The sequence below is a fragment of the Hyla sarda genome, chromosome 3 (assembly GCF_029499605.1).
Source record: "Hyla sarda isolate aHylSar1 chromosome 3, aHylSar1.hap1, whole genome shotgun sequence".
Taxonomy (NCBI): Eukaryota; Metazoa; Chordata; class Amphibia; order Anura; family Hylidae; genus Hyla; species Hyla sarda.
In genome coordinates this window covers 30,366,345-30,385,651 of record NC_079191.1, presented here as the reverse complement: position 1 = coordinate 30,385,651, position 19,307 = coordinate 30,366,345, and the positions used below count along the sequence as shown (strand labels likewise).

General features: G+C 40.5%; 1 protein-coding gene across 2 annotated transcripts in view; it reads left to right on the top strand.

The window, feature by feature from the left end:
- Positions 1-5,055, top strand: part of LOC130361241 (cysteine-rich secretory protein 2-like) — a 36,536-nt gene extending 31,481 nt beyond the window's left edge. Inside the window, exons 7-8 of one of the 2 annotated variants that reach the window (XM_056564000.1) lie at positions 698-786; positions 4,099-5,055. In XM_056564000.1, coding sequence (XP_056419975.1) covers positions 698-786; positions 4,099-4,106 — 97 coding nt within the window. In that variant the 3' untranslated portion in view covers positions 4,107-5,055. The remainder of the gene's footprint in view (positions 1-697; positions 787-4,098) is intronic. The other variant, XM_056564001.1, reaches the window with a different exon arrangement.
- Positions 5,056-19,307: the final 14,252 nt, after the last annotated feature.

Here is a 19,307-nt window from a genome sequence, read left to right as displayed (position 1 = left end):
ACACCACTCAGGAGAGATCCTCTATACTGCACCACACAGGACAGATCCTCTATACTACACCACACAGGAGAGATCCTCTATACTACACCACACAGGAGAGATCCTCTATACTACACCACACAGGACAGATCCTCTATACTACACCACACAGGACAGATCCTCTATACTACACCACACAGGAGAGATCCACTATACTACACCACACAGGAGAGATCCTCTATACTACACTACACAGGAGAGATCCTCTATACTACACCACACAGGAGAGAACCTCTATACTACACTACACAGGAGAGATCCTCTATACTACACCCCACAGGACAGATCCTCTATACTACACCACACAGGACAGATCCTCTATACTACACCACACAGGAGAGATCCTCTATATTACACCACACAGGACAGATCCTCTATACTACACCACACAGGAGAGAGCCTCTATACTACACCACACAGGAGAGATCCTTTATACTACACCACACAGGAGAGATCCTCTATACTACACCACACAGGACAGATCCTCTATACTACACCACACAGGAGAGATCCTTTATACTACACCACACAGGAGAGATCCTCTATACTACACCACACAGGACAATAGTTGTTCATGCAGTTGTTACTTTTCTTTATGTGTTAATGAATATGTTATGGTAATGCACATTTTTACATAAGACTCTTGTATTTTCCTTAGAGGTAATGACTGGGAGAATAGGAATACACCATACAAATTAGGCCGAAGGTGCTCACAATGTAACGGGGGTTGTGACAATGGACTTTGTGGTAAGAACATGGTATTACATTTTCTGTTAATGACAACTAGAAAATATAAACTATTCCCCTTGACTGCTCTGTGTGCAATAGAACAAGCAGGTTGTTGGGGTCTGACCACTCCAATAATGGGAGTAGATGGAAATACCCCTTAACTATTTCTTTAAGACAACTACATTCATGTGCAACCCTATGACAAAAGAACATATTTAGTATAATGAGAAGAACCACTTTCAAGATGAAAACCAAAAACTATTCTAAACAGTCCTTTATGTTTTTGCCCCCTCTTTTATCTGAGTCATATTATGTGTATTTGTGATATATACACACACAGTGGGTCAAAGCATTATTTAGTCAGCCACCAATTGTGCAAGTTTTCTCACTTAAAAAGATGAGAGAGGCTGTAATTTTCATTATAGATATGCCTCAACTATGAGAGACAGAATGAGAAAAAAAAATCCATTAAATCACATTGTCTGATTTTTAAGGAAGGACCCATTTTTTACCTTAATGGCCAGGATCTTTTTTTTTTATTATTATTTGACATGTAGTTGTTTGAATGGTAATAACTTTAGAATGCTTTTCGGAGTGATTCAGAATTTTTTTTTTTTTGTGTGTGACATATTGTACCTTATATAATGGCTGCATTTTTGTTGACACATGCAGCATTTTTTGTGATAATTTACATTATAGTTTTATAATACACATCACTACGGACGTGGCAATACCTATTATGTTTATGATTTGTGTTTTTGATCTTTTTTGGTGATAATACAGGGCTTTAATTGGGAAAGGGGCATTTTTTTATACTTTTATTGAAGAACTTTTTATTTTATTTTTTACATTTTTTACAGGTTATACTATGCTGCAATACATTTGTACTGCATCACAGTATGACCTGATCAGCTGCACACTGTACAGCCTGAGCGATCCAGCCTGTGGCTGAATCTCACAGGCTTCTGTAGCAGGCAGACAGGAGGTCATGATCTGACCTCCTGCTGCCATAGCAACCCCCTGTCAACACCATAGATGCCGTAATCAGGATTGATCACGGCATCTACGGGGTTACTACTGCCGGGACCAGCGCGATCGCGGCTCTGGCAGCTGCGGCGGGACTCCGGCTGTGATTGACAGCCAGGTCCCGCCGCCAATATCCTGCACTGCCCGCAGCAGTGCCAGAGATCTCTAGAATGTATGCATATGTCCCAGTGCGCGAACGTGTTGGGTGCTGGGACGTATGCATTTGTCCTATAGCGGGAAGGGGTTAAAGAATTTATTTGCAAATTATGGTGGAAAATAAGTATTTGGTCACCTACAAACAAGCAAGATTTCTGGCTCTCACAGACCTGTAACTTCTTCTTTAAGAATCTCCTCTGTCCTCCACTCATTACCTGTATTAATGGCATGTGTTTGAACATGTAAAAACCTCCTTTCATCAACAAGGGCATTGAAAATGAAACGTGGCTAGGTCTTTCAGCATGACAATGATCCCAAACACACCGCCTGGGCAACAAAGGAGTGGCTTCGTAAGAAGCATTTCAAGGTCCTGGAGTGGCCTAGCCAGTCTCCAGATCTCAATCCCATAGAAAACCTTTGGAGGGAATTGAAAGTCCATGTTGCCCAGCGACTGCCCCAAAACATCACTGCTCTAGAGGAGATCTGCATGGAAGAATGAGACAACATACCAGCAACAGTGTGTAGAAACCTTGTGAAGACTTACAGAAAATGTTTGACCTCTATTATTGCCATATAACAAAGTATTGAGATTAACTTTTTTTATTGACCAAATACTTATTTTCCACCATAATTTGCAAATAAATTCTTTAAAAATCAGACAATGTGATTTGATGGATTTTTTTCTCATTATGTCTCTCATAGTTGAGGTATAGCTATGATGAATATTACAGCCTCTCATCTTTTTAAGTGGGAGAACTTGCACAGTTGGTGGGTGACAAAATACTTTTGCCCCACTGTTTATATTTTTTGCCCCACTGTATATATCTATATATATATAGCAACAGAAGAATGCAGCAGCACACTGCCAGCACAAAGATATAGGTGAAACATGAATATGCAGTTAAAACATGGAGAGCTATACAGCTATGGTGTAATAGATGCAAATGTGAAACTATGAAATAGTGAGGCACTTAGCTCGCAAATTTGTCTCCGCCGGCGGTCAAATAACTTGGACCGTCCCACCGCGATAAGGTGGCCTCATTGGGACGGACCTTACACTGTGTGAACAGTTCAGTAAGCATGGCAGGATCTGGAATATCCAAGACACCTTATATACACACCTGATAGAGGTGGGTGGGGTGCAAGGCCAACATGGAGGTAGCCACTATTACACCATAGCTGTATAGCTCTCCATGTTTTAACTGCATATTCATGTTTCACCTATATCTTTGTGCTGGCAGTGTGCTGCTGCATTCTTCTGTTGCTGTATATCTAGCCTAGTAGCGTGCACCTGTAGGCCAGGTCCATCTAATAGTTTGGTATCAACTAAAGTGCTGGCTGACTTATTCTTTGTCTGTATTGCACATACAGGGGAGTGGCTACCTCCATGTTGGCCTTGCACCCCACCCACCTCTATCAGGTGTGTATATAAGGTGTCTTGGATGTTCCAGACCCTGCCATGCTTACTGAACTGTTCACACAGAGGCATATTCACAGTGTAGGGTCCGTCCCAATGAGGCCACCTTATCGCGGTGGGACGGTCCAAGCTATTTGACCGCCGGCGGAGACAAATTTGCGAGCCAAGTGCCTCACTATTTCATAGTTTCACATTTGCATCTATTACACCATAGCTGTATAGCTCTCCATGTTTTAACTGCATATTCATGTTTCATCTATATCTTTGTGCTGGCAGTGTGCTGCTGCATTCTTCTGTTGCTATATATCTAGCCTAGTAGCGTGCAGCCTGTAGGCCAGGTCCATATAATAGTTTGGTATCAACTAAAGTGCTGGCTGACTTATTCTTTTTCTAGATATATATATATATATATATATATATATATATATATATATATATATGTGTGTGTGTGTGTGTAAAAGAGAGGAGGATCTGCTTTAATGCTTACCAGTCCCAAGAAAAAAGATCAAGTTTTAACTGTTTGTAGTAGGGTGATGTCACATATACATAGTCACCTTCTATTATTTATAATGAGTGGTAGTTACAGAAATATAAGTGCTCACTCCACTCTATTTGACATAGATCACACTGGTGAGTAACCTCACATCTGCAGCTTTTATTTTTGCCGGCAGTTACCACTATCTGGTGCTATTGTATACAACCTAAATCTATTCTTTTTTCTTCTATTTTAGTTTCATAATGAAGATACAAGAGGAAGAAAGCATCCAGAAATATAATCCCGGCTCTTGTGTTGTTAGATTATTATGCAATGAATTCTGTCAACACTTTATGATCAATTAAATGATAATAGTCCAATATCAATGGAACATTGTTAAAGAAATTATAAATAAATGTATGGCTTTTATCAAACCTTACATACTACACCACACAGGAGAGATCCTCTACAACATCATGGATTTTGTTAGTAGACCACCAAGGCTATGCACGTCCACTGTCGACACAAAGTTAATTGTGTATAAACCACATTTAGTATTTGACTAGATCTTTTTGGGTTTATCTCATCAAGGGTATACCCCATTTGGGAAGTTGAAGAGGCCAGAGATGACTCAGACTCACCATAAATTACATGGTTGTATATACATATGATGGGCGCAATGTAAAACCATCATTCTTCTCCAGACACCATAAAAACACTCTATAGCCTATTGTCTTTGTATTGGACAATATCCAATATGCTTGCTAAATTAATAACTAATAGTAAAATGCACTAAAATTAATATTCCATCAATATATTTGTTCCCTCTAATCTGTATATGATATGTTTAGATTATTATTTTGATTTGTGGGGGGAATGGGATTAAAATGTTCCCACAATGTCATAATTAGATATTGCAATAACTTGAAATGTTTGGTTACATCTACTGTATGAAATTCAGATGCTTGAAGCAAGAAGTATGACATCGTCCTAAAGTTCAAGCATCATATGGGTGGTAAAGTTTTATGACAAATCAATAATAAAGCTTTCCTGCAATACCATGCCTAACCACATGGTGTGCTGTTAAATGTTATATGCCTCTGCAAAATACAACCATAATGCTATCATTAATTTTTTTCTAGTAGTGGAAATAGTTTTAGTCTTAAAATAATTCTTTCTGATCTCGTATTTAATTGCAGCACAGGAAAGAAGAGAAAATACTTACGGTAGATGGCGGACATATTGTTGTCAATGTTTTGTGTAAAAAGCTGATTAAATAATTCATAGAGATATTTAATTTTGCTTCATAAACCTCTAATAGAAAAAAAATGTGACACAACAGGGCTGCCATAGAAGAAAAGCAACACATTTAACTACACTCATTTTCATTGTTAGATGGTATCAGAAATGCTTTTATTAGGTTCAACGGAGCTTGTCATACCTGAGCCAAAGAATAGGGCTAGTGAACCTTTATATACTAATGTATGAGTAAATCAGGCACATAATAATTCCCTACTGCACATCTCTTGTTATCTTGGATCCATAAATAAAAAGTGTTATAATACAGTACACCTCTTCTATATACTTACTTACACTTAGTTAATCATTTTCATTCACTGTATATAGGCAGAATGCTATAGACAGAATATATATCCTAATACAGGTCGTAGTCTCCAGAGGGTCTTGCATATGTCTTCTAGCTATGGGATAGGCACCAACTCACAAGGGATCCAAAGCACAGCACACGTATGGTCCACATACATTCACAGAACATTATTTTCTTGGGTGTTAAATAGTATAGAACCTCATTACTACAACAATCGCCATAGGAATCTGGTGAAATGCTAGGTAGATATATTTTGGTATTTTGGCATATATTTTGGTGTTTTAAGATTCCCCATTTTCCTGGCATCCAGAAACCAACCAGACTTGAAGAGAGGAGCAACACACCCTGACTTTTCATTCTGCCAAAGCCAATCTCCCTTTGATAATGTTACATTTACCCCATCCCTCAAGTTGATCCTTTTCACCACCATTAAAGGGGTACTCCACTGGAAGACTTTTTTTCAAATCAACTGGTGCTAGAAAGGTAAACATGTTTGTAAAACACTTCTATTCAAAAATCTTAATCCTTCCAGTACTTATCAGCTGCTGTATGCTCCACAGGAAGTTGTGTAGTTCTTTTCTGTCTGACCACAGTGCTCTCTGCTGACACCTCTGTCCATGTCAGGAACTGTCCAGAGCAGAAGAGGTTTGCTATGGGGATTTGCTCCTACTCTGGACAGTTCCTGACATGGACAGAGGTGTCAGCAGAGAGCACTGTGGTCAGACAGAAAATAACTATACAACTTCCTCTGTAGTATACAGCAGCTGATAGGTGCTCGAAGGATTAAGATATCTTAATAGAAGTAATTTACAAATCTGTTTATCTTTCTAGCACCAGTTGATTTGAATTTTTTCCCAGCGGAGTACCCCTTTAAGCTTCTATAAGTTAAATGCCCATTTTAATTAATTTTAATTAAGCAAATTTACCTGATTTTCTAACCATAACATTATGGCTTTAGAAATCATAAGTCTCTAATTATTACAAACCAGTTAATAAAGAAAGGACTAACTCCAACTCATGAACAGTCATCCTTCAGCACTCAGGATAGGGAAAAAACCCAGTGGAGGAAACCTCTAGGAATGTCTAGCTTAATGATTTGCCTTTCCTTGTGCTTAACCCCTTAACGACGAAGGACGTATATGTACGTCCTCTGCCGGCTATCGCAATATGCCGCGGGGTCACGCGGTGTCCCCACGTCATATCGGGTCGGTCCCGGCGGCTATCAACGGCCGGGACCCGTGGCTAATACAGGACATCACCGATCGCGGTGATGCCCTGTATTAACCCTTCAGACGCGGCGATCAAAGCTGACCGCCGCGTCTGAAATGAAAGTGAAAGTAACCCGGCTGCTCAGTCGGGCTGTTCGGGACCGCCGCAGTGAAATCGCGGCATCCCCAACAGCTTACAGGACATCGGGAGGGCCCTTACCTGCCTCCTCGGTGTCCGATCAACGAATGACTGCTCCGTGCCTGAGATCTAGGCAGGAGTAGTCAAGCGCCGATAACACTGATCACAGGCGTGTTAATACACGCCAGTGATCAGGATGAGAGATCAGTGTGTGCAGTGTTATAGGTCCCTATGGGAGCTATAACACTGCAAAAAAAAAAAGTTACAAAAAAAGTGTTAATAAAGGTCCTTTAACCCCTTCCCTAATACCCCCCTTTTCCCATAAAAAAAATAAAACAGTGTAAATAAAAATAAACATATGTGGAATCGCCGCGTGCGGAAATGTCCGAACTATAACAATATATTGTTGATTAAACCGCAAGGTCAATGGCATACGCGTAAAAAAATTCCAAAGTCCAAAAAAGCGTCTTTTTGGTCACTTTTTATACCATAAAAATGAATAAAAAGTGATCAAAAAGTCTGATCAAAACAAAAATGGTACCGATAAAAACTTCCAATAACAGCACAAAAAATGAGTCCTCATTCCGCCCTGTACGTGGAAAAATAAAAAAGTTATAGGGGTCAAAATAGGACATTTTTAAACTTATAAATTTTCCTGCATGTAGTTATGATTTTTTCCGCACAACAATATCCAACCTATATAAGTAGGGTATCATTTTAACCCGTTTGGACCTACAGAATAAAGATAAGGTGTCACTATTACAGAAATATGCACTGCGTAGAAACGGAAGCCCCCAAAACTTACAAAATGATGTTTTTTCTTTGATTTTGTCGCACAATGATTTTTTTTTCCTGTTTTGCCGTGAATTTTTGGGTAAAATGACTAATGTCACTGCAAAGTAGAATTGGTGTTGTAAAAAATAAGCCATAATATGGATTTTTTGGTGGAAAATTGAAAGGGTTATGATTTTTAAAAGGTAAGGAGGAAAAAACGAAAGTGCAAAAACTAAAAAACCCTGCGTCCTTAAGGAGTTAAAGGGGTACTCAGGTGGAAAACATTTTTTTTTTTCAAATCAAATGGTGCCAGAAAGTTAAACAGATTTTTAAATTACTTCTATTAAAACATATTAATCCTTCCAGTAATTATCAGCTGCTGTATACTACAAAATAAGTTGTGTAGTTCATTTCAGTCTGACCACAGTGCTCTCTGCTGACACTTCTGTCCATGTCAGGGACTGTCCAGAGCAGGAGAGGTTTGCTATGGGGATTTGCTCCTACTCAGGACAGTTCCTGGCATGGACAGAGGTGTCAGCAGAGAGCACTGTGGTCAGACTGGAAAGAACTACACAACTTTCTCTGGAGCATACAACAGCTGATAAGTACTGGAAAGATTAAAACATTTTTTATGGAAGTAATTTACAAATCTGATTAACTTTATGGAGCCAGTTGATATGAGAAAAAAAAATAGTTTTCCACCAGAGTACCCCTTTAAAAGGTATTGCTAAATGTAACTCAATATCATGGGCAAATAAGTAAAAAACGGAATTATTTCCCTTTTTCGCAGTTACGCCTAATGAAAATTAAGGAATCTGCTTTGGAATTAATGCAAATGGTATTTACTTTATGTGTAAAAGTGGTACATATGTGTATACATATTATATGAATAATCTGCACGTAATCGTGATACCTCATAAAACAGAGGAGACAACTGACCTGACATGGCTAATTTCTTCCTAAATAACAGTACTGAGCTGCAAGGTACATCTGAATGCCAACACCATACTCACCATACCATACAACAAAATTATCCTACCAGTACCTAACACGTCAGAATAAAGGGATAAATAGCCTTAAAGGGGTTGTCCAGTGAAAATGATCTTTTCCACGGGATAGTGAATAAGTATCTTCATAGCTTCAGTCATCCCAGCTGTCGGACCCCTGCAGGGTCCGACAGCTGGGATGACAGAAGCTGTGAAGACAACATTTATGTAAAAAATGAACAAACCCTGAAACCTGTATATCTTAATCTACTCATATGCCATTCATGCCTTTAAAGGGGTACTATCGTGCTGACAAGTTATCCCCTATCTAAAGGATAGGGGATAAGATGCCTGATCGTGCGGGGTCCCGCCGCTGGGTACCCCCGCGATCTCGCACGCAGCACCCCGCTCTCATCAGGCCCCAGAGCGAACATCACTCCGGGTCTGATGACTGCCGATCACGGGGCCAGAATATCGTGACATCACGCTCCACCCCCTCAATGTAAGTCTATGGCAGCGGGCGAGACAGCTGTCTCGCCCCTGCCATAGACTTGCATTGAAGGGGCGGAGCATGACGTCACACAGGGGCAGAGCTGTGACATCATGATCACCGGCCCCGTCATCAGACCCGGAGCAGATGTTCACTCCGTTGCCTGATGAGAGCGGGGTGCTGCGTGCGAGATCGCGGGGGTCCCCAGTGGCGGGACCCCGCGCGATCAGGCAGCTTATCCCCTATCCTTTAGATAGGGGATAAGTTGTCAGCACAGTAGTACCCCTTTAAGTGGAGTTGTCACCCCGAAATAAAAAGCCCCACATCTTGGTGGCTGGCTCCAGATAAGTCGAAAATCCTACAGGGGCTTTAAAGTTAGTGTAGTTCATAATAGAGTGTATGTACCTGTGTTTGATGGTGGTTTCACACTTCTTATGTGATCTCTGCCCCAATGTTCATTTTTAGCTGCATACAAAATTAATGTCATCTTAGGTTTTCCCAGGTTGCAGTGTGGTCTGAGACATACAGATACTGTATTACATATTATCCTTATGGTACGCGATATGCTGGATCCTGCAACAGTTTTGAACTATGCTGCGGGACCCACCGACAGTCAGTTTACAAACAGTGCAAAGTATATGTTTACAAACTGTCCGTGGGTACTCAAACAGGATGGGGGTCTCATTCCTTCAACCCAGGTCAGATATGCTGCAGGATAGGCGTACCCACGGACTGTTTGCAAACTAACTGTCAGTGGGTCCCGCATATATGTCTAGCGGGTTTTTGGGAGTGCCCCCTAATGTCTCTGGGGTCCCTTACCCTAGCTACCTCACTATGCCCAACAGCCAGATCCTGAGCCTCCTCTATCTGGGAGCTGGGGTACATGTCTGTGGCAGTGCCTCCACCCAGTGGAGCATCCGGGTAGGAATGTGGGGTCCCACTGGGAACATACTTGGTGCAATGAGACTGACACAGCTTAATGTGAACTAACTTTATATAGTAAGTAGCAAATTAACAAACATATATAGGATAATACAATAGTGTAACACAGATAACAATGCAGATGTGGATTTTCCTCACCCACGCACACACCTGTGGCCCACCTCTTATGTTCGCCCTAATGGCTGTTGGTGCACATAGGAGTGTTGGGGTTCTTATAAGTCCTGCTCCGCAGTGTCACTGGAGCAAGCTGTGCTGTGTAATATCCGCCACTGGACCTCAGAGTCTTTACTTTAAGTAAGGAGACAGATGCCCTGTAGTGGAACAGGGACGAGGCTTTAGGCTTATCCTCACAACACCATTAACTAGGTCAGTAAAGCAGCAGTCTCCTCTCACTGTATTCATCAAACATCTGGACTCATTGCTTGTCTCTGCCAGCAGTTCTCTCTCTCAGCTGGTGTTATCCTGGGTGAAGCAAGTTCTCTCAGCTAGGTGCTGTCTCTGTGGTGCAGTCTCTCACAGCTAGAAGCACATCTTTTCTCTGGCTGAGCTTGTGGTAGTCTGAGCAAATCCTCAGGGAACAGGACCTGTGTGATGTCACAACATGTGACCGAAGTCTCCACCAATCAGCATTATCTCTCATGAAATGGCTGCTAATCATGTGATCACAGCTCCAGCCTTTATTAACAGCATGATAAGTTCATTTGTGGTCTCCATGTGCCATCTACTAGGCATTTCAGATAATTAAGCCAACTTCACAGGGGTTACATATGTATTTGTATATACACATATAGCTATATGTATATATATTATTATTATTTTTGCTCACACAGCAGACAGATGAATGAAGAACAGGAAAGAGGAGGGAAAGACCTTAATTGAATAATAAAACCACAGCCAATTAAGGTTAAACCACTTGACCTTCATTCTTTTGATGTTCTATTACCTATTTGACCTAAATTGGATGTGGTCTCATTATTCAATTAACCTTAATTGCTCTAATTAGAGCAGCTACTGTATATTTCAAAACGTTATTTCTTCTAATCATACGGCCCAAGGAGGGCCATAGACTCCCTGCCGTTCCCGCTGCAACCACTGTATTGGAATTCAGGAATTACAACTCCCATCATCCCCTACATAAAAATTTAAGATTTTTCACATACAGAGGATACATAGGATACATACATTAGAATTGCAAGAGTTTTTCAGTAATTTGTCAATTAAAACCAACTCATACTGTATAATTACAATGACATTGTCTTTCCCAGTTACCTTAAATACATACATGCATTATTGTCCCGGCCATCTGCCTCCGCAAATAACAATTTGAAGTATCTTTAATTTCTGATAGAAGACCTCTGTAAATGTATGGAATTTTGGTAAATTAAGGAAATTGTCAGCCTTTTTTTTGCCTACTGTATTATACATATTACTGATGTCCCTGTCCTCGGCTCATCTCTGACCCCTGCAATTATTCATGCCAGCACATTTAAATGCCTGAAAAAGAAAATAAAATAAATGTAAGAGTAAAAAAGTAAAGTGAAAAATATATATATACTGTATAATGTTGCTCCTGATAATGAGTCGTACATGCATTAATAGACAGATCAGAAAAGGTGTAAGAAGTGACACCTGTTGCAATATGTTTATTAATGCAGGTAATACAGCTCCCAGCATGGAGCAGAGTGTGCTCCATGTTGGGAACAGTAGTACCTGCAGTAAAGGAAAGATCACAGTGGGTGTCACTCCTGACACCCGCTGCAATCGTCCTGTATAATGTATAGATGCGGGGCACGGCCACTTTTCTCTGGTCCCCTGCACTGCCTTATATATGCCTATTATTCATATTTCCTGAAGAAAGTTGTGATTGGCTGGAACCATTTTGCCAATCACAGCTCTCTGCTGGAAATATGAATCTGGGATGTGAAAAACGTTACATCGCAGAACATAGTGCAGGATCGCACAGAAGAGTACCCCCGCATCTATACATTATATAGGAGGATCGCAACGGGTGTCAGAAGGGTGACACCTGGGTCGATCTGTCTTTAAGTACAGGTACTACTAAAACAACTTATCAAGACAACTTTTCCCCTATCCATTCTGATATCCATATCCATATCCAATATCCAATCTGATAGCAGGGGATCCGACCACTTGGATCCCCCGCAAGCTTGTTGACCCCTGCATGAAGATGTGGCAGAAACGCCCCCTTCATGTGTCTCTCTATCTCCAACTTTCCCATAAAGATGCATAGAGGGGACATGTCAGCCACCGCTTTGTGTGGGGGGTCAACACCCTCTGTTCCTGGAGAGATCAGGGGTGCCATGCAGGAGATTTGTTTTTACACAGTGCCCTTTATGTAAAACTGATATGGTATATTTATTATGTGGGTTTATATAAATAAAATTATACCCAATTTATATAGTTTTTCTATTACTGTGCTAAAAACATTTTTTGACAAAATCAGTATGCTTAAAATATGTGCACTATTTTCATGAACCTTTGGTGTTAAAACTCAAGGTCAGAGTATAGAATAATTGATACAGTCCTGACCTCAGTATCTGAGGAACGAGATTCAGGGGTCATTATTTCAGAGGACTTGAAAAGTACCTTTCACCAAATAAACTTTTCTCCACTACCTCAGGCCATGTTCCCTAACTACTTCTAACACCTCCCTTGCCCTTAAAAACAATTTCAGAGATTTAAAAAAGCTCCGTATCATACCTTTCTTTTTGCTCGCAATTTCCCAGCAGGAGAAAGTGGACTGAAACATGCACAGAGCCTGAGGTCTTTTATTCATCACAATGCTGCAACAATGGGAGGGCAGAAGTTGCCCCCCAGCAGGCTTCAGTAATGTATTGCCTGTTGGGGGACAACTTCTGCCCTCCCATTGTTGCAGCATTGTGATGAATAGAAGACCTCAGGGTCTGTGCATGTTTCAGTCTGTGTTGCTATCAGTGAGGTTCTCTTTCAGCTTTCAGTCTGTGCAGCTTTCTGTGAGAATCTGTGGAGCTTTCACTTTCTGTGCAGCTGTCAATCAAGCTCCATGTAGAGAAACACTTCCTGAGTTCGGACTCCTGCCAGGCTGGGAGGAGACCGAGCTCACTGTATTAATTGTGACAGGGAACAGAACAGAGCCAACTAGTGGCCGTTTTTTTATATTACATTTTAAACATATTTATGTTGATAATTTTAAAAGCAAGTGAATGGCAAAGTGTCTGATAATTACACAAGAGACGCTATATTAAAAGTTTTATTTGGTGACAGGTACTCTTTAAAGGCAGGTAGACAATGTCATAGAGTAGAAGGAAATGCTAGCAGAATGCTTGGGTGTATAGGAAAAGGTATTAGCAGTAGAATGGGGAGGTGCTCATGGGTGTATAAGGAGAGGTATTAGTAGTAGAGAGGGAAGTGCTCACAGGTTTATAGAGAAAGTGTATTAGCAGTATAAAAATAAGTGCTCATGGGTGTAAAGGGAGAGTTATTAAAAGTAGAGAGGGAAGTGCTCATGGGTTTAAAGGGAGAGGTATTAGCAGTAGAGAGGGAAATGCTGATGGGTGTATAGGGAGATGTATAAGCAGTAGAGAGGAAAGTGGTCATAAGTGAGGGAGAGGTATTAGCAGTAGAGAGAAAAGTGTTCATGGGTGTAAATGGAGAGGTATTAGCAGTAGAGGGAAGTGTTCATGGGTCTACAGGGAGAGGTATTAGCATTAGAAAGAGAAGTGATCATGGGTATATATGGAGATGTATTAGCTGTAGAGAGGGAAGTGCTCATGGGTGGTTAGAGAGAGGTATTAGCTGTAGAGAGGGAAATGCTTATGGGTGTATAGGGAGAGGTATTAGCAGTAGAGGAAAGTGAACATGGGTGTATAGGGAGAGGTATTAGCAGTATAGGAAAGTGATCATGGGTGTATAGAGAGAGGTAGTAGCAGTAGAAAGAGGAAAGTGCTCATGCCGCTATACAGAGCAGAGAACTAGTGAGACCTCACTTGGAGTATTATGCGCAGGACTAGAGACCATATCTCCAGAAGGATATAGATGCATTGGAGAGAGTTCAGAGAAGATACTAAACTTGTCCATGGATTGCAGGATAAAATTTACCTGGAAAGGTTAAAGGACCTTAACATGTATAGAAATAAACGAGACAGATGGGATATGGTAGAAACTTTTATATACATAAAGAGAATCGACACGGTAAAGAAGAAAAGTATATATAAAAGATGGAAAACTACCACAAGAGGACATAGTTTTATATTAGAGGGGAAAGGTTTCTGCAGTAATATCAGGAAGTATTACATTACTGAGAGAGTAGTGGATGCATGGAATAGCGTTCCTGCAGAAGTGGTAGCTGCAAATACAGTGAAGATTAAGCATGCATGGGATAGGCATAAGGCTATCCTTTATATAAGATAGGGACAGGCATAAGGCTATCCTTCATATAAGATAGGGATAGGTATAAGGTTATCCTTCATATAAGATAGTGTTGAGCGGCATAGGCCATATTCGGATGAATATATGGATGAATATTCGTCATATATTCGCGAATATTCGCATATTAGTAATATTCTCGATTTATTTTCGCATATGCAAAAATTCGCGCATGCAAAAATTTACATATGCGAAAATTCGCACACCGGTCTCACACAGTAGTATTAGAGCCTTCTTTACACCACACAAGCTGGAAGCAGAAAGGGATGATCACTGTGATGTGTACTGTGAAAAAAAAAATTAAGTTAAAAAAAAAAATAAAAAAAATTACGAATATATAGTGCTATATTCGCGAATATTCACGAATTCGCGAATATGCGATATTCGCAAATAAAATTTGCATTGCAAATATTCACGAGCAACACTAATATAAGATAGGGATAGGCATAAGGCTATTCTTCATATATGATAGGGATAAGCATAAGGCTATCCTTTATATAAGATAGGGGTAGGCATAATGCTATCCTTTATATAAGATAGGGATAGGCATAAGGCTATCCTTTAGATAAGATAGGGATAGGTATAAAGCTATCCTTCATATAAAATAGGGGATAGGTATAAAGCTATCCTTCATATAAGACAGGGATAGGCATAAGGTTATAGTTCATATAAGATAGGGATAGGCATAAGGCTATCCTTCATATAAGAAAAGGATAGGCATAAGAGTATCCTTCATATAAGATAAAGCCAGGGACTATTTATAGTATTCAGGATATTGGGCAGACTAGATGGGTCAGAGGGTTCTTCTCTACCAACACATTCTATATTTCTATGTCCTATCCTGATCCCTTTATTTATTTTTTCTGTAAACAGGGCTGAATGAGGTTTTATTTTTTTGTACAGATTTGGTTTTGATGGGACTTTTTGATCAATTTTTTCAAAACATTTTTCTGATATATAATGCAACCAAAATTAGAAATTTGGGTATTTTTTACTTTTACGCAGTTTATTTGTTTAAAATTTTTTAGGTCCCCCATAGGGGACAAATAACAGCAATCATAAGATTACAATCAGGGCTCAAGTCCTGAATAAATGCGTTGGAACTGAGTTTGTGCACTTTTTCCACAGAAGGAACACTGTTTCCATTAGCAAGCCTTGAGTGGAAATTTTGGGTAAGTTCCCCCACTTTTTTTCCTAGGACTTGATCCCTGATTACAATTTACTGTTCAGTACTATATAGCATGATAATACTGATCTGTACTATCAGTGACCTTCTTGTTCAGCCTAGACCTCCAGCCACCACTTGCACTCACCGGACCCCTGCGATTGCAACATGGGGTTCTGATCAGCACTTCATTTTTGCATTATGCATTGATCATGACACCTAAAGAGTTGATGGCAGAAATCAGCATGATCGCTGATGTCCGCCATTAGTGGTGAGTTCCCAGCTGCTAATTGTAGACAGTACTCATCTACTATAAAGCGAGTGCAGGCAGGGAAATATAACTTGAAGGGATATTCCACCTCTAGACATCTTCGATAGGGGATAAGATGTCTGATCGCGGGGGCCCCGCCGCTGGGGACCCCCGCAATATAGCATGAGGCACCCACCTGTTACTGCTCCGGAAGCGCTGGAGGGTCTGGCTCCCGACCACGGGAACGGAAGATCGTGACATCACGACTCTGCCCCCGTGTGACCTCATGCCCCGCCCCCTCAATGCAAGTCTATGGGAGGGGGCGTGTTAGCGCTTCCGGAGCAGTAACAGGTGGGTGCCGCATGCTATATTGTGGGGGTCCCCAGCGGCGGGACTCCCGCGATCAGACATCTTATCCCCTATCCTTTGGATAGGGGATAAGATGTCTAGGGGTAACTTGCATGTTATTTTTAACTCTTTATTAGCCTTAGCCATTCTGTCTATAGGGGCATATGCCCACACTATAGACTGCTTTTATCTTGAATTTATTATTTATAACAAAGCAGTAATGCAGTAAGCTCCTAATGCTTATCTAGTCTTGATATTAGGCTGCCAAAATATTACAATTTCATTCAAAGTCTACGCAGGGTATTTGTAACTGTATCAAAACAATTTACTTAATTGTTATTTGCAATAACTTAGTATAAAAAATTACCAAGGAAAATGTGTAATGAATAAGGTGTTAAATAATACAGGTAATTAAAACGGTAACCAAAAATTTGCCTAATTACGAATCTGATTGAATTTGTTATTAGTTTGATTTTCTCCAAGTTCCTAAAATTACCATTGCAAATGGGAGACAAACATTTGGCGACTACAGTCCGATGCCTATGTCAATATATTTTCCTCTGCCAAAGAGATTTGACTGGGGATCCCAAAGAAATGTTTCAATACAAGATTATTTGTTTTACTTAAAATATTTCCAGTGTGCACTGATCTGTAACTTCAATACCTAAGCTTTTCTTTCAGAAGGGATAATATGTCCGTGAGCTTCAGGTTCCACTGAATTTTGCCCCCTTCAAAAAAGGGAAACTGGCAGCCGGTTCACCAGCACTAAATCCAATACCCTGGTTATAGTGTGGCAATGAGGTATCACTTACCACAATCCGTGGTCTAGTTCTGGAGGTGCCCATCATAGTAGCCTCCATTGATAATAGCAGGCATTGCATTCTGGAGAAAGGACCCAGTATATTGGGCAGCAAATCATATTGTAGCCTTTATAGTAGGATCACAGGCTTCCATTAGAGGTACGTAGATGGATCTACCAACATATATATATATATATATATATATATATATGTATATATATATATAAATATACATACATATGTGAGTACACCCTCCCCCCCCCACACACACATTATATACAGTATCTCACATAAGTGAGTCCACCCTCACATTATATATACAGTATCTCCCATAAGAGAGTCCACCCCTCACATTATATATACAGTATCTCCCAAAAGTGAGTCCACCCCTCACATTATATATACAGTATATCCCATAAGTGAGTCCACCCCTCACATTATACAGTATATCCCATAAGTGAGTCCACCCCTCACATTATATATACAGTATCTCCCATAAGTGAGTCCACCCCTCACATTATATACAATATCTCCCATAAATGAGTCCACCCCTCACATTATATATACAATATCTCCCATAAGTGAGTCCACCCCTCACATTATATACAGTGCAAATACAAGTTCATTTAGAAATAGAAGGAGAGGGGGGAGCACTCAAGATACCGGACTTCAATTACGGTGCAAACACTTCTTTATTTCAGGTGCGAACCAACATGCAGGAGCTGGACGCCAGGAGTTCCTGCAGTACAGGTAAGCGGCTTTCACGCCACACACAAGAGCGCTCTTGTGTGTGGCGTGAAAGCCACTTACCTGTACTGCAGGAACTCCTGGCGTCCAGCTCCTGCATGTTGGTTTGCACCTGAAATAAAGAAGTGTTTGCACCGTAATTGAAGTCCGGTATCTTGAGTGCTCCCCCCTCTCCTTCTATTTCTAAATGAACTTGTATTTGCATTTGACTGCTGTCCATAGGGGGTTAGAGGCACCGAGGATGGGCAATTTGTGTTCCGCACGCATTGGGGGACTCTCCTTAGCACAGTGCACGTAGTGTCCACCGGTCAATATATCGGGAGTGCCGATCGCTTTTTCTGTATATCTGTACATTATATACAGTATCTCCCATAAGTGAGTCAACCCCTAACATTATATACAGTATCTCCCATAAGTGAGTCCACCCCTCACATTATATACAGTATCTCCCATAAGAGAGTCCACCCCTCACATTATATACAGTATCTCCCATAAGAGAGTCCACCCCTCACATTATATATACAGTATCTCCCATAAGTGAGTCCACCCCTCACATTATATATACATTATCTCCCATAAATGAGTCCACCCCTCACATTATATATACAGTATCTCCCATAAGTTAATTCATCCCCTCACATATCATATACAGTATCTCCCATAAGTGAGTCCACCCCTCACATTATATTTACAGTATCTCCCATAAGTGAGTCCACCACTCACATTATATACAGTATCTCCCATAAGTGAGTCCACCCCTCACATTATATATACAGTATCTCCCATAAGTGAGTCCACCCCTCACATTATATATACAGTATCTCACATAAGTGAGTCCACCCCTCACATTATATACAGTATCTCCCATAAATGAGTCCACCCCTCACATTATATATACAGTATCTCCCATAAGTGAGTCCACCCCTCACATTATATACAGTATCTCCCATAAGTGAGTCCACCCCTCACATTATATATACAGTATCTCCCATAAGTGACTCCACCCCTCACATTATATATACAGTATATCCCATAAGTGAGTCCACCACTCACATTATATATACAGTATCTCCCATAAGTGAGTCCACCCCTCACATTATATTTACAGTATCTCCCATAAGTGAGTCCACCCCTCACATTATATATACAGTATATCCCATAAGTGAGTCCACCCCTCACATTATATTTACAGTATCTCCCATAAGTGAGTCCACCACTCACATTATATATACAGTATATCCCATAAGAGAGTCCACCCCTCACATTATATACAGTATCTCCCATAAGTGACTCCACCCCTCACATTATATATACAGTATATCCCATAAGTGAGTCCACCCCTCACATTATATATACAGTATCTCCCATAAGAGAGTCCACTCCTCACATTATATATACAGTATATCCCATAAGTGAGTCCACCCCTCACATTATATATACAGTATATCCCATAAGTGAGTCCACCCCTAACATTTTCACATTTTTGTAAATATTTTATTCACTTATGTGACAACGCTGAAGAAATTACACTAAATGTAAAGTAGTGAGTGCACAGCCTGTATAACAGTGTTTAATGTTGTGTCCC